Source organism: Diadema setosum, chromosome 4 (assembly GCF_964275005.1).
Source record: "Diadema setosum chromosome 4, eeDiaSeto1, whole genome shotgun sequence".
Taxonomy (NCBI): Eukaryota; Metazoa; Echinodermata; class Echinoidea; order Diadematoida; family Diadematidae; genus Diadema; species Diadema setosum.
The window spans coordinates 20,090,900-20,106,423 of record NC_092688.1 but is presented as its reverse complement, the minus strand read 5'-3'; the positions used below and the strand labels follow the sequence as shown (position 1 = coordinate 20,106,423).

General features: G+C 37.6%; 2 protein-coding genes across 2 annotated transcripts in view; one reads left to right on the top strand and one right to left on the bottom strand.

Moving 5' to 3' along the window:
* The window catches only part of LOC140227686 (uncharacterized), a 29,724-nt gene extending 27,374 nt beyond the window's left edge, over nucleotides 1–2,350 (bottom strand). The window contains exon 1 of the mRNA XM_072308101.1: nucleotides 2,327–2,350. Coding sequence (XP_072164202.1) covers nucleotides 2,327–2,350 — 24 coding nt within the window. The remainder of the gene's footprint in view (nucleotides 1–2,326) is intronic.
* Nucleotides 2,351–3,054: 704 nt separating this feature from the next.
* LOC140226988 (structure-specific endonuclease subunit slx1-like) lies at nucleotides 3,055–14,867 on the top strand. The gene is made up of 6 exons (XM_072307426.1): nucleotides 3,055–3,242; nucleotides 4,896–4,947; nucleotides 5,313–5,558; nucleotides 6,247–6,411; nucleotides 11,129–11,326; nucleotides 14,401–14,867. The coding sequence occupies exons 1-6, from the start codon at nucleotides 3,070–3,072 to the stop codon at nucleotides 14,449–14,451; spliced, it is 885 nt and encodes a 294-aa protein (XP_072163527.1). The 5' UTR covers nucleotides 3,055–3,069; the 3' UTR covers nucleotides 14,452–14,867.
* The last annotated feature ends 657 nt before the right edge of the window (nucleotides 14,868–15,524 follow it).

Below are 15,524 nucleotides of genomic sequence, written 5' to 3'. Positions count from 1 at the left end.
TTTTGGCCTCGCATTTTGCCTTTTGCGCATTTACACTGAAGCGGGGCTGGGCTCGGCCGCGGCCGAGCCTCGCACTGTAAACGGGGTCTAAGAACTAATACTCTAGACAATTCTCGGTATCGCCAGTGCACAGAAAACTTCTGCGCACGCTGAAGAGCTCTGTCACAGATGCACTGTGGGATTCCTCGGTGCCCTTGTTCGCTTCCGGTTGTCTTACATGGGTCGCAGTTCCCATACGATCCAATGGAGTTATTTGTCTGCTTTTCCATTGTTACCCCCCTTTTTTTTTTCTTGGCTATAATTCAGCTTTAAAAGAGTTGAAGGTTTCAACTTTTACTGATTTGTGGTCACTAGAGTCATGGTTCACTTCTGCAAGGCTTCAATGTGCTGGTCACATAATGGAAAGCGAAGAAATCTTCAAAAAAACTGTTTGTCCTGTGAGCTATCCAATAATGCATCTAAAACGCTGCTCTGCGCACAGCACCAAGGTATTGGCGAAACCGAGAATTTGTAAACAGTAGCCATTTAGGCCTTCATGTATGGAGGTTTATAAAATGGAGATTCCCATTCTTCAAAGGGGAAATCCATACAATTTTCTTAATTTCACATCAATAAATCAACAGTTCTACATGTATGTACAGATTTGTGGAATTTATTGTGGTCCTGGGGCAGAGAAACCAATACTTTGAAAAAACCCAAAACAAATTACACTGAATAGGGATGATGACATAGGAGGCTCATATTGCTTCCTTGAGGCCTCACTCATTGAATGCTTTTGTATGGTGAGGCTGTCATGTCATCATCCTTGTTTAATGAGATTTGTCATAAATTTTGAAAACATTCTTATTTCTTTAGAGCATTCTAATCACTATAAATTCTGAAACTCAGTACCCACTATTTATCCAATAATTGCTCAAATGTAAGAGTCTGAAAATCATCCAGAGTTCTCCTTTATATCAGGGCAGTTTGCTTTCTTGAGCACTAATATGCAACTCTCTCCTTTTGACAACACACATCATAAAGTGTATCAAGGACATTATTAGTGGAAAATGACCAGATGAGAAAGAAAACTTCACTGGTTTAAATCAGTTGCATTGTCTGAAATCCTTCATTAAAGGTATTATTTACCGTTGGGAGCAGTGATTTAAACAATGTTTGAGATATCACATCTGATGCATATGTTAGGTCAATTGTATCACAAAACATCCTACCATATAAAAATTTTGCATTAAAGCCTAAAATATAAGGAGATATCACTGTTTTTCTCACTAAACCATTACTGTAGATGGTTTAGTCTAGAAACAATCTTATTATAATTATTATTTGCATTATTTAACAATACTTAACATTGATTATACTGATTAAGATTTTTTTTATGGGACGTTTCTATCCCAAATTCACATTTTACATTTATTTGAAGCACTTAAGCTGGATTTCTGTTTCATGTGCAAATGGTAGATAGCTGTAATGCCTTTGAATTGTAATATCATAAAAGGATTTGCTGGTTAGGGCTGGTAATGCCAATTTCTGGCCATTAATAAATGACCAACTTGTCGGGTGAGAATGAGGGGCAAGTTGCCATTACGCTCATAAAGTTCAAGAAAACTTAATGCCCTTCTCATTTTCATCCAACGAACCATGCTTTTCTTCACATAAATCAGAGATACGTGTCAATAGATCAGTCTACTGAATATTCACAATCACAGGCAGTGCCAGTCACATGCCTTCTCAGATTTTTCCAATTTTATTTAAAATTTTTAATCAATATGCCAGTGGCATTCATGTTGCTGAAATTGTTATATTACATACAGAATTTGTGGAGTTTGTAATGATATGTAAATGTTGTAAACATTTCATAGGACAAGGGTAGCAAACACAACAAATGAATGAATGGAAGAATGAATAAATATATAATCAATAGAAAAAAAAGTGAAAAGGTAAGAGTGAGTGGCATGATTAATGAGAGTTGCAACACTACGCGATATCTATACACCCAACTCTCTCAACCCATTTTAAAATTTACCATTCCAAGATTTGCAATTACTTTTTTTTAATTTTGCAAAACTTGAATAGATCTAATCAATTGTAAATCACTTCAATCTTCAGCACAATCAGCAATCCTAAACTATACACACAGCCCTGTCGCTGTACACAAGTGTCCCTGCCTGGCGCACGGCTGGCGCACGGCGTCTGGTCATGGTCAGGCTAAATCAACAAATGAAAACAATCAGTGAAATGTGAGCATTTAAACTGTTGCCAAGGCAACTGTCATCCTAATACATCTTACAATAACTGTAGACCTGTGTGATCTTTTTATGAAGTGGGCTCTGTCTAGTCTCCTGGATCTCATTCACAAATGCACAAGGTATAGATTCTACATACAATTGAGAGACATCATCCTACTACTACCCTAGGTCTGACCACCACCATCATGACCATCGACCATCTTTCCTTCACTCGCTTCAGCATCACAGTGTAAGGACTGATAAAGAAATCAGACATTTAATTATGTTTTGGCAAAAAGTGCCACAATATGGCATGCAGTGGCCGCCCAGTGCATCACAAAAAGCCAGTCAAGAGTGCAGTGCTACATAGAACAGCTTAACAGAGTGAAATCTTCATAGTGCAATGACCGTCTGGTTTCGTTGCAACTGTGCTGCGGTTCTCTCACTCCTTGTGTGGTGTAGATCCCCTTGGGCCGTGGATTTCAGATCTAGCGACGGAAGATTGAACGAACGTTTACGAAAGGGCAGGTTAGTTTAGCCTTTGAATCTTACCTTTTCGTGTACTCCGCAGCCATATCTATATACGCGATTCCCTCTGCTGTACTTCGATAGGTTACATCATGCCAAATCGTGCAGGATTTAGAGCGACATTTATCTTCTTTCTCTGCGTTAATCCGGTACGTGTCGACAGCCACATCCTTCGGCACCCACTGCGTTCACAGATGATGAGAAATGTTAATCACAATATTCTGATTGATCGCTGCGATCGAGTGCGGGTGGTCAGGTGACAAATCACATGACAGTGAAACCCTACCGAACATCTTTTCAAAATTGACAAATCAAAATGGTCAAGGAAGTCGAGAATTTTCACGGATGTTACCTTTTAGTTAGTAAAAACACACGCTACAAAGGTTGGACGTATATAGGATATACAGTAGATCCTAAGAGAAGAATTAATCAGCATAACCAAGGCTGCAAATTTGGAGGTGCACGGAGGACCAGCGGAAAGGGGCCCTGGTAAGTAATGCGTAGTCCCATGTATTCTGGTACATGTAGTGGTAGGTATGTTCACAGTCTCCATTCGGATCCAACCGGCAACCCAAATTAGATAGTGTTTTGATCAGGTTTATTTTTTTATTCTTTTACTTGACAGAAAAATCTCTTCAGCACTGCACTCTGTGATGTGGCAACTATGTAAGTAATCAATGTAGGGCCTACAGTGAAATCTGTGTCTAGTCCTAGACGTAAATCTAGGCTAGTGCCCCCCCCCCCCCCCCCCCCCCCCGTGCGTAGATAAGCAAGGAGGTTTTATAGTCAATTATAGTTTATACATTGCATTGGGTTTGGAGTTCCAACTGGCTGGATTATTCAAACAGTTGTCAGATTTCTATTGATGTACAAAGGAATTCTACAGGTGCACTTGTGCCTTTGATGATCGATGTTCCTTGCCGCTGTCTTGCTCAGCATTCTGAAGATTAATTTTGAACGTTATCATAATTTTGGCCATATTTTGCTTATCTAGGCCCTATTTATTAAATGAAATGAAATTTCAATTAATGATAAAGCATGTAAAACAAAAGACATTTCCGTCCAGAAATTTGCGCAAAAGTGTAAATCTGAGCTGTATCATGTGAAAATGTTTAAAACTGTACCATCCTGGAAAGCTGGTTTTATCACTTTTCCGCTTACTTTCCACAAATGAAACTAATATGGAATAATCTTCAAGTATAATTCTTTATTGATAGATATATTGAATTAGGTTAGTGCCCGCATATGCCCAGTCGAGTAATTTTCATCTTCATTTCAGCATTTTTTGCTCAATTTCTATTCATGCATCCTCATGTCTGTACCACCTACCTTTTATAAGAAGGGATAGCGATGAAAGAGGTTGCATCCTGACAATTGCAGCTCAGCTGGTTAAATGCTTGATCAAAAGATCAGTCTGAGCTGTGCTTTATCGTCGGGGAAATGTTCCATGGAGACTATGTCTGGCTTCACAGGATCTCCTCCTAGACCATTTAAAGTTAAAAAAAAAAAATGTTTTACAACTCCTCCAGACAGGTGGATTTTTCTGTCTAGTAAGCTTGGTCTTGATGTAGCCTCTGCTCTGGCTCCGAGCTCTGCATGGACTGCTGTGTCGGGAACCTATAATTTTTATAGTCCCATATCCTAATTGAATATCATACTCCTCTTAGCTGGTTAGATACAAAGGAGACTTGAAAGAGTGAATTAATGTCTGGAGAATAATTTATAAGTGGATGATAAGTGATGGAGATTGATTGAGATTGAGCAAGTGATCTAGTTTTTGATTGACAACCAAGGAGCTGACCACCAGATTCCATCATGTTACTTTTGCCTTGTATGAATATGTTTATTCAATAACAGTTTCCTACATCCATAAAAATTTATACATATATAAACATATAAACAGTTTTAAAGACATTAGTCTAATTCTCACCAATTAAGTCTACATGGATAGTGATTTCATAATTCAGGATGTAATATCATTCTGACTAGGTTTGTTTTTAAAAACTTGTGGAAAATATTACAAAGATTCGTAATCTGGGATGTGTGCATATTATTTTTGTTTTTGTTGTGTTTGACTCTTTTTTTTTTCTTTGTTTTATTTTATTTTGATGATCTGCTGATTATTTTTTTTTCCTATTGCAGGGACATGGTGCTGATCATATATGGCTTTCCAAATGAAATATCAGCTCTGAGGGTAAGAATTTAGATTACAATACTGATTTAAAATGCCTTGCAGCCTATCATCTCCATCAATATACCAATAACTAACCCACAAGTCCATGTGTCACAATGGTAATAATGATATGATAATATAATAATTATGATAATAATAATAGCAATAATAAATATAATACAAATAGTAATAATAGTGATTATAATTCATAGTAAATGAAATAATACTTTTATTATTATTGCTGTAATCATGACACATTTTTATCATATTATGTCATAATTGTTATTGTAACAGCATTTTTCAAGGGGAAATGTAGTCAAACAATTGTACACAGTTTCAAACAGCATGTCCGAGACAATGATTGTGCTTAAATCATTCCTGTCTAGTTTGAGTGGGCGTGGCAACATCCCAAGAAATCCCGGCGCTTGAGACATGTGCCTGCCAAGAAGAGCAGAGAGAACAGTTTCCAGTACCGGTTCCGCGTTGTCTCCAACATGCTGCGGACAGGTCCGTGGTGTCGCCTGCCCCTCACCATTCAGTGGCTCCTGCAGGAATACCAGCAGGAATTTGATGTAAGTCTCCAGCCTCCTGAGCACATGCCGATCTCCTATGGTCAGGTGACCAGCACAAAGGTCAGTGATTGATTTTGCTATAACACATGTATTCCATAGATAGCTGCCCGAGTATATTCGGGACTAGTCTTCAACAGATTCATGCAGATTTACCATCTTTATAGGTATTGTCACATGTGGACTTTCAATAGATTTCTTTTTTCTATTACAGACATCAATGGCTGTGAAATGTGCATGGAATGTCTTCCATTAGAAACATAGATTAGATTTTGAACAATTTCCTAGGCATATGTAATTACATTTTCATTGTATCATACTTGTACATTTAGTAGGGGCTAACACAATACTCAGACAGCTTTACTATACCCATCTCAGACTGACGATTCATATTTGATGGAATATCATATTAAAAAAAAAACAACAACTTGCAGACTTGCTATTTATGTAAACCCTGTTGCATATGGTGTGCATAATGCCTCTAAGTTCCTAAAAAACTTAATTTGGATTTTTTGAGGCATGTAATTTTGTTGCTTTGAAATTTGGTCTCATGGTAGAGCAGCCATAACTATTTTAGTAATTACCATATTGATTGCTATGTTTCCAGCATGTTTTCACATGTACAAAGGTGCAGGATTATTGAAGATTAATTCAGTTGAACTTTTTCTGTCCTATATTAATCAAAAGATTTAGATTTAGATGGCATGCACTGACATATAACATTTCTGTTTTCTGGTAATTCTAAATAAAGGTTGGTGACTTTGGGAACCCAAAGAGAAAGAAGAAAAGAAAGAAAGGGAAGGTGGAGTCAGAGACCAGTGAGAGTACAACAGAGATGTCTGATGATGAACCTGTAGCAATCCCAGCGAGCCAGACAGCTGGCAAACGGTGCTGCATCTGTGCCACGAGGTTCACGGTGAGATATCCATGTAAACCAGCTTCTGATGTCCTTGTGCATACACATGGAAATTGGATATCATTTGTACATTTGGTCTTGTGGACATTTTAGGTTGCTCTCTGCAATGTACATGTATACAGTGAGTGCAATACACCAATTGTGGCAGTGATTATGTTTTATAGTCATGGTATTTAAAATTTTTCTCATCTCTCAAGAGATTAGAAAAGAAGAGAAGAGTCATGCCGAGAGATATATTCAGAACTGATGATCAAATTATTTAGGGAAACAGCAAACAGCCCTCCCCCTTTTTATACACACAAACATGTGTATGGTTGTAACATATTTGATTTCAGTAATATATTATGAGATGACAGATTTCTTAGGAGTTACATTAAATGTATGACAGTCTTCTGAATATTCTTTGTGAGCAGCAGCAGATTTTCTTTTTACTGGCTTGAAAAATCTCAAACAGAAAGGATACATATTGCAGGGCTGCACACTAACCCATTTTTTCTACTGACCCGACCTGTCCATCAGACCAGTAGGTAGCCAGTTTTTATGCCTCCGCCACGAAGTGGTGCCGGATGCATTATGTTTTCGGGTTGTCCGTCCGTCCGTCCTTCTGTCCGTCCGTCCGTCCTTCCGTCCGTCCGTAATGAATTTTGTGGACAGGGTAACTACCAAAACCTTTTGAGGTATCCTAATGAAACTTGGCATATATGTGTATTAGGGAGTGAAGTTGTGCCTATCAACTTTTGGGTGCACATGCTCAAGGTCAAAGGTCAAAGGTCAAAAGGTCAAGGTCAAATGCTTAAAATTTTACTATTTCCCCCATATCTATGCCATGCCCGAAGATATTTTCTTGAAACTTAGTGTATACATGTATTACTCAATCAAGATTCTCTAGTGAAAGTTTGGGATCATGCGGTCAAAGGTCAAAGGTCAAAAGGTCAAGTAAATATGTGAAATTTAACTTTTTTCTCCGTATCTTGGAAATAGTTCAAGGTATCTTCATGGAACATAGTATATATGCATGTACTGACTGGCAGTGATTAGCTAGGGAATTTGGGGTTCATGGGGTCAAAGGTCAAAGGTCAAGGGCAACACTTCAAAATATACTATTTCCCTCATATTTGTGCAATGCCAGCAGGATTTTTTTTTTTTTTTAAACTTGGTGTATGCATTTTTAACCTGATAGTGATTCTCTAGAAAGTTTTGTTTTTATGCCTCCGCCACGAAGTGGTGACGGAGGCATTATGTTTTCGGGTTGTCCGTCCGTAATGAATTTTGTGGACAGGGTAACTACCAAAACCTTTTGAAGTATCCTAATGAAACTTGGCATGTATGTGTATAAGGGGGTGAAGTTGTGCCTATCAATTTTTGGGTGCACATGCTCAAGGTCAAAGGTCACAAGGTCAAGGTCAAATATGTAAAATTTCACTATTTCTACCATATCTATGCAGTGCCTGAAGATATTTTCTTGAAACTTAGTGCATACATGTATTACCCAATTAAGATTCTCTGGTGAAAGTTTGGGGTCATGAGGTCAAAGGTCAAAGGTCAAGTAAAAATATTAAAACTTCACCTTTTTTCTCTGTACCTTGGAAATTGTTCAAGGTATCTTCATGGAACATAGTATATATACATTTACTGACTGGCAGTGATTATCTAGAGAATTTAGGGTTCGTGGGATCAAAGGTCAGGGGTCAAAGGTCAAGGGCAACACTTCAAAATTTTACTATTTCCCTCATGTTTATGCAATGCCAGCAGGATTATTATTATTATTTTTTTTACACTTGGTGTATGCATGTATAACCTAATAGAGATTCTCTGGAAAGTTTTTTTTTTTCTTTTGTTTTTGCCTCAAAGGTCAAAAGGTCAAAGATCAAGGGAAAGTGCTGAACTAAGTTTTCCTCCATATCTCGGAAGTGGCTCAGGTTATCTTGAAACGTACTACATAATTATGCATGTTCTGCCTGACAGTGATTATCTTATGAATTTTATGGTCAAAGGCCTGATGAAAATGGTAACAATTTACTATTCAATACAGAAATGGCACTTTATCTCCATACCTTTAAAATTACTCAATGCATCTATAAATGTTTGAATGGGTCAAAGTCAAGTTAAAGTCCTTAAATCCCAAATACATGCTCTCCTATTCATCCAATTAAACCTAGGTCAAGGAAGGTGAACATTCAACACATTTGTGACAAACTTGTCATTTTAGTATTTTGCCAATTTTGTGAAAATGTAATCACACATTGTCCACATGTGCTATCTAGACCTATTAGGAGAATCATGCATTATGGCGGAGGCATACCAGTCGCCATAGCGACATTTCTAGTTCCATTTTTGAATGGTCCATTCCTGGAAAAGTAACTGGTCCAACGGTGATTTTTACTGGTCAGGGATCAGCAGCCCAGCACCAGTGTGCAGCATTGCATATTGATTACATGAATGTGATTTTTTTTATGCCTCCGCCAACGAAGTGGCCGGAGGCATTATGTTTTCAGGTCGTCCGTCCGTCCGTCCGTACGTCTGTCCCGTTTTGTTTTTGTCGATATCTCAAGAACCGTGTGGTGGTTTTACATCAAACTTGGTATGAGGGTATATCCTGGGGGGATAATACTTTGTTTGGATTTTAGGGTCACTGGGTCAAAGGTCAAAGGTCACAGGTTATTTTGTGAAAAAAAAAAAACTTTGGTACAGTATTTTACATACTATGAGACATGAACGTTTAACTTGGTGTGAGAATATTCACTGGTATTTTGGGGTCAAAGGTCACATAGGTCCTTATGATATAACAAAAATAAAATGTTTTTATAATAATACAGATGTTAGACCCATAAACTTCAGTTTAAAGCCACTGATAAACATTGTGTTTGATCGATTTAAAAGATTCTAAAACTGAGCTGCCTGACCAGTCTAATTATGTTCAGATGGATGACAAAACAAACAAGATTGCAAAAATAATGAAAGTAACACATTAGCTATGAAGATATCTATGATAATTGCATTTATTCTCGGTCCGAGAATAATTCTAGCACAGTAGTCTATGGAGGTGATTTCAAAGTGATTATCTTATGAATTTTAGGGTCAAAGGCCAGATAAAAATGGTAACAATTTACTATTCAATACAGAAATTGCACTTTTTCTCCATACCGATACCTTGATAGTTACTCAATGCATAAATGTATGAATGGGTCAAAGTCAAGTTAAAGTCCTTAAATCCCCAAATACATGCTCTCCTATTCATCCAATTAAACCTAGGTCAAGGAAGGTGAACATTCAACACATTTGTGACAAAATTGTCATTTTAATATTTTGCCAATTTTGTGAAAGTGTAATCACACATTGTCCACATGTACTATCTAGACCTATTAGGAGAATCATGCATTATGGCGGAGGCATACCAGTCGCCATAGCGACATTTCTAGTTTTTTTTTTTTTTTAATGTAAAGTGTCTGACACTTATGTAAAAGTTTATCTGGAATTCTGAAAGTGAAGTTAGACGTTTTTGTCTATCTAGTGTTACTTGTGACCTCTCACTGCTGAATGTCCTATAATCTGATTGCAGGACACTTGGTCCTGCAGTGCAAAGAGTTGTGATAGGTCATAATCTTCCAAAGAGAGAAAATGACAGAATGAAGCATTTATAGAGCTACAAGGAGTAGAAATCATCTTAAAATCAGTATGTGCTGGACTGCAAAAATCACAGGGACAAGATTGTAATGCTTATGTCAATAATTTTCACTCAATGCATACTTGCCAACTCTACCGCTTTGGGTGGTAGACTACCGCTTTTTAGAGGTTTTGACCAGCTACCGATATTCTCTTCTGATCTACCGATTTTGTAGCAAACCTACCATAAAATGAAATGGAAGTCATGTTTTCCCTTCTTTGTGCGTTGATTCCCTAAAATAAGCTAGTAATTAGCATACTAATAATAATTTCAAGGAACTCGTTCCTCAAAAACGCCGTATTCAGCCTTCTAATATGCACACATGTATGCACACTGCAGTGGCGCACTAGTCTCTATCACATCTACGTGCGTGCAAGACTTACTGTACACGTGTACTTGTAGCTAGAACCACGCGTAATAGTAATGTTTTGATAGCTCACGTTCTGCAAGAGTGAATGCTACGAATGGAAACCCTCCCAAACACTGCAGAAGAGAGCAAAATCTGCCACGTACAGGAATCTCACAGCCAGGTCATCTGCTAATTAATTTAGATTTGGTGAGGGCAACATTATGTCTTATTCATCAAACTAGCTCCACAATAGAAAGTACACTATAAGGGGATAAATTATTTGCCAATATGTTTGATTACTTTTTCACATATGCTTAGCCTACAAAAATTATTTACCAATATGTCTGATTTCATTTTTATATGCATAGTCTACAAAATAGTTCATATATTTACATGGATTATATGTTTTTTTTATTAATACCAAGAGCACTTTAAAAAGGTTAAAAAACATGCACCAAATCTCATATTTTGATATTGAAAAACAAAAAAGTCCACAATGTGGGAGGGGGGGACACCCCCCTCCCACACCCTCCCCCCCCCCCCCCTCGCGTGCAAGCACGCTCGGGCTCAGTCGCTTCGCTCCCTCCCAAAATCTACCTCTTCAGGATTTCTAAATGTTGGCAAGTATGTCAGTGAACAAGCTTTGAATTGCATGTTGCTGTTTGTCATTCACAAGCCTTATGTAATATCTTTATCTCTGGCAGGCAGATGATTCCACACTGACATGCCTGTACCCACGATGCCAAGCAGAATATCACACGTTGTGCCTCTCGCAGCGCTTCCTGAGAAGAACACCAGACCAGCTTCTGCCTGTAGAGGGTGCCTGTCCACAATGCAAAGAAGATGTTCTGTGGGGCAATCTCATACGCAAGAAACAGGGCTGTTTTGCACAGCTCTCTCAGGTAACTCCTGTGACAGTCCCTTTTTTTTTTGGGGGGGGGGCAATTTCCTAACCAGTATCTACCTGTAAATTTGTGTCAGCTGCTTCCTTTATGCCTCCATGCTATTCAATGGCCAGTGTACACATGACTATTCTTAGACTCCATATTAGATAGGGCATAATTATTAGAAATAGAAATTTCAAACCCCCTTTGTTCTTTAGACTCAGATATTAGATGTTCAGTGTAAAATTTTCAAATGCCCTTTGTCTAGAGACTCCAATATTAGATTTTCATGTGACAATAAAAAATTTATTTTGCCTAATGATTCTTTTTAGTGCAAATTGAATAAATTACCAACATACTGATCATGACCATTGTATATTTTGTGTGTTCTTTATTTCTTTTCTTTTTTTTTTTTTTTGATTGAAAAATTGAAAAGTATTTCACCTAAAGTGAGCACCAGGTGGATGAATTTTAGTTATCAGAAAATTATCACTGCACTTCCTCACTTCCATATTCCCCCAAATATTGAACATATTCTTCTCTCCTTCTCTCCTGAGAAAAAAATTTCTGGCGTATGGTCCCAGGTGTCCATGTATGAAGTCGAAAATCAAAGCACTTCAAAAGTCACATGACATGAAAGTGTAAAAATTACAATAAGGGAGTTCATGGTTGCGATTTGCGCATGTGCAAAATAAAGGTCAAATGAGAATGTTTGTGTATTTGCCATTGACTTTCAAACGAAAAGAATCCTCAGGCAAATGAGGATTTGGAATGTTAAGTTGTGTGTTTCACCTTGTTAGAATGCACAGGTGAAAGTGATTCATCAATAATGTTTAACAAAAGCTGCACACGCATTTCATTGACATTGATTACAAAGGTGGCATGCTTCAACAAAAAAAATGCTCTGTCACAGGTCCTTTCCATGTTATTTGAAAGTCTGTGGTGTAGAGGTCAAATGAGACATGCGCTAACCATGAACTCCCTTATAGATTCATGATATTGTTTTGCACTCATTTCCTTGTTTGAATGGGAATTTCACCCCAAATACATGAGGGTTCAGTGAATGCAGAATTTTTACTATAACGCATCAATGAAGTGCAAGGGATATTGGGCAATCCGTTTAGAAGTTACTGATTTTTTTGAAGTGTTGGTTTTAAATCATGTGCCGTCATTGCCGGATAAGACAACTACAAGAATATGTGATGTCACAATACAGGAATGATATAGAGAAAATTCAGTTTTCTAGGATAACAAAAGAGCCAAAGACTTATCTCTTTCAGCAGATGGGGAAATGATATTACCCTTAAAGGTCATGTTTACATTTGGGAACAGTGATTTACAAAATGTCCAAGGTATCACATTTGATGCATATGTGTAGGTCTGTTGTATCACAAGACAACCTACAATGTACCGTATAATATTTGTGCACTAAAGCCTAAAATATAAGGAGATATCAGTATTTTTCTCATTAAACCATAACTGTAGACGGTTTAGTCTGGCAACATTTTTATTATAACTATTGTTCACATTTTGTCTTTTTAACAGTACTTAACATTGATTATATGTGACCTGCTACAACAAAAGGATCCTAAAGTCGCTGGCGGCTGAGCTGAGAAAAACGAGTTTGAAGTCACATCATCAAAACTGGTCAAATCAATCAGATTTCTGTTTTTTGCATAATTTTGTAGTCTAATGTTGTGTCTACCATCTGCCGAAATTTCAAAGCTAACTGATTAAAGGAAAGGCAAGAAATTAGCGTTTTTCTGGGTCTTGATTTTCCGACTTTGAACGTAACAGAAACATGTCTGAAGATTTGGATTTAGCGCCGCAGCTAGACTCCGCCCCTAGCAATGAGGGAGTGATCTTATTGGTCAGTGCGTGGCATCCTGATTACTGATTGGTCGTGATCCCTGGCGCTATGCTTGAATGAACATCGCAGAGGTCGCTAGGAGCATACCTTCTAATGTCATGCAGTGAAAACTGTCTCGCCTCCCCTTGATCATGATAGCATTGGAAGGAAAACTTTGAAGGCGTTTTTCTCGAAACTCTGATTTCCTCAACCACTTGACATGCGCTAATAAAATCATCGATATCTCCGCAACCAAGTACTTTTATGAGTTGTGTTATAAATGAAATTACAGTAGAAGAGTAAGGGAATTATGTCATGCCATTTTCAGAAAGTTGTCCTCCCCCGACTTTCGGATCCTTTTGTTGTAGCGGGTCACATATGAATTCACATTTTTAAATTGGTTGTTTCTACCCCAAACTCACATTTTGGAACTATTTTAAAGCACTAGTGCTGGGTTTTTGTTTCATCTACAAATGTTAAATTATGCCTTTAACATATGTCAGTCACAAGTTAAGGGAATGTGCACTTTTAGTGACAAATCAAATTTTGTGGAATTCTCTTTATATTTTGACTGTACCATTTCCTTGCCATGACATCACAGACTGCAGCCTTGTCATTAAGCGTTGACAGTAGATTAATTTAACCAACACTTTAGAACTCGTGACTTTTGAAAGGATTGTCCTGTTCTCCGCAAACTTTATTGATGTGTACTTCTGTATGCACATGATTCAGGTAAATTCCCTGTAAGAGTCAGGTACATTGTACAGAGAACTCCAGTTACAACTAGTAAGGTTAAATCTGTTTACAATGAAGTAAAAATGGGGGGGCGCATTTCATCAGGCATTTTGTCAGATACATTTACTGACAAACTTGTAAACTACCAAAATCCTTGCATCTGATTCACTGGGAACAAATTTGTCAGTAAGAATATCAGACAGAATATTGATGAAATTCACCCTAGGCCCCAAATTTATTATTTATGTATCTACTTGTATATACTTTATTTGTTTGGCTGTAAGGAAATTTTAGATATAATGAAAGATAACTGCTGGTCCCAAAGACTTTGTTAAAAGCGGGAGTTTCCTGTATTACCAACAATTTAGGTAGCTGGCACACAAAATGATTCACTCCAGATTTTCGTAAGAAACTTCTCGCTGTGCTTCAGGTGCAGCTTGTATTTGATATACTATTATCCCGAGCACAGTTATGCTTCATGTTGTCTTTTCCATTATCATTCCCTTAGATATCTGAAGAAGATGAAGCTGGACACTGGGCAGACGGCTTGAGAGACTGACCATTGAGTGCAATGCACTTTTACCAGAATCCAGCCAAGGCTCAAGTGAAGTGACTGTCTGGGGATGAATGCAGCCGGATGTTTATGCTGAAATCTGCATTTCTCAACCATCCAGCTAGGATCGCACTGAAAATGGACACAAAGTTAGCAAGCGATACCTGATTGGGGATGGCAAAATCCCAAGCTACCATTCACAATTCACCGTGTGGAGGATCTGTCTGGCTTAAGATCATATCCGTATTGGAACACAAGGGGGCGCTGTAGTAGTTACAGCTCTGTTTTTGTTTAAATTCCTCTCCATCCTATCGAAAGGCAAGATGAAGGGTTGTCTTTCGCTGAAAATACAAATGTTAGACAGCAAAGAAAATTATGCTCATACCACAAAGGATTGTGCATGTGTCCTAAGCTTATCCACTCCGCAGCACTTACATTTTGGCATATTGATTTAACAAATACAATGTATTGGTTAAATAGCAAAATTTACAAAAACAGAAAGTTACTGACAAATATATATGGTTTATACAATTAATTATCATGTAATAGATGTGGCCTGTCACTATGAAAACCCGATAAAGTCACCATGCATTGATTTTTCTGATTTCAGTAACAATGAATTCTCCATAATCCAAGCTTTCCAATGATATACAGTACATGTACATGGATATCTCCTTCTTTTCTTCAAGAAGCCTATCATGGAAATAACAAAGACTGCAATGACAAATAATTATATACATTTTGAGGAAATAGGCTTTGAGGTTTAGATACAGTAATTGGAAAGCAAGCTGGAAATTTGGTATCCAAATGCAATGGGTCAATTTAAATCAAACACTGCAGAAAAGTATGCTTCATTGAATTTGAAGTATTATATTCACTTTGAAATGTTGACATGAAGTAGTCAAAATATTATTTTCTAAGAGAAAACTGTATGTATTCTTCAGCCAAATCACCTTATTTGCAATGTTCTTGGATTTAAGTTCTGCAATTGGATCAGGGTAGCATGGTGCCGGGTCAATTGTGACCATGCATCACAAAACCAACAAAAAGTCACACCCCTTGGTTTTATGTGAGGACTC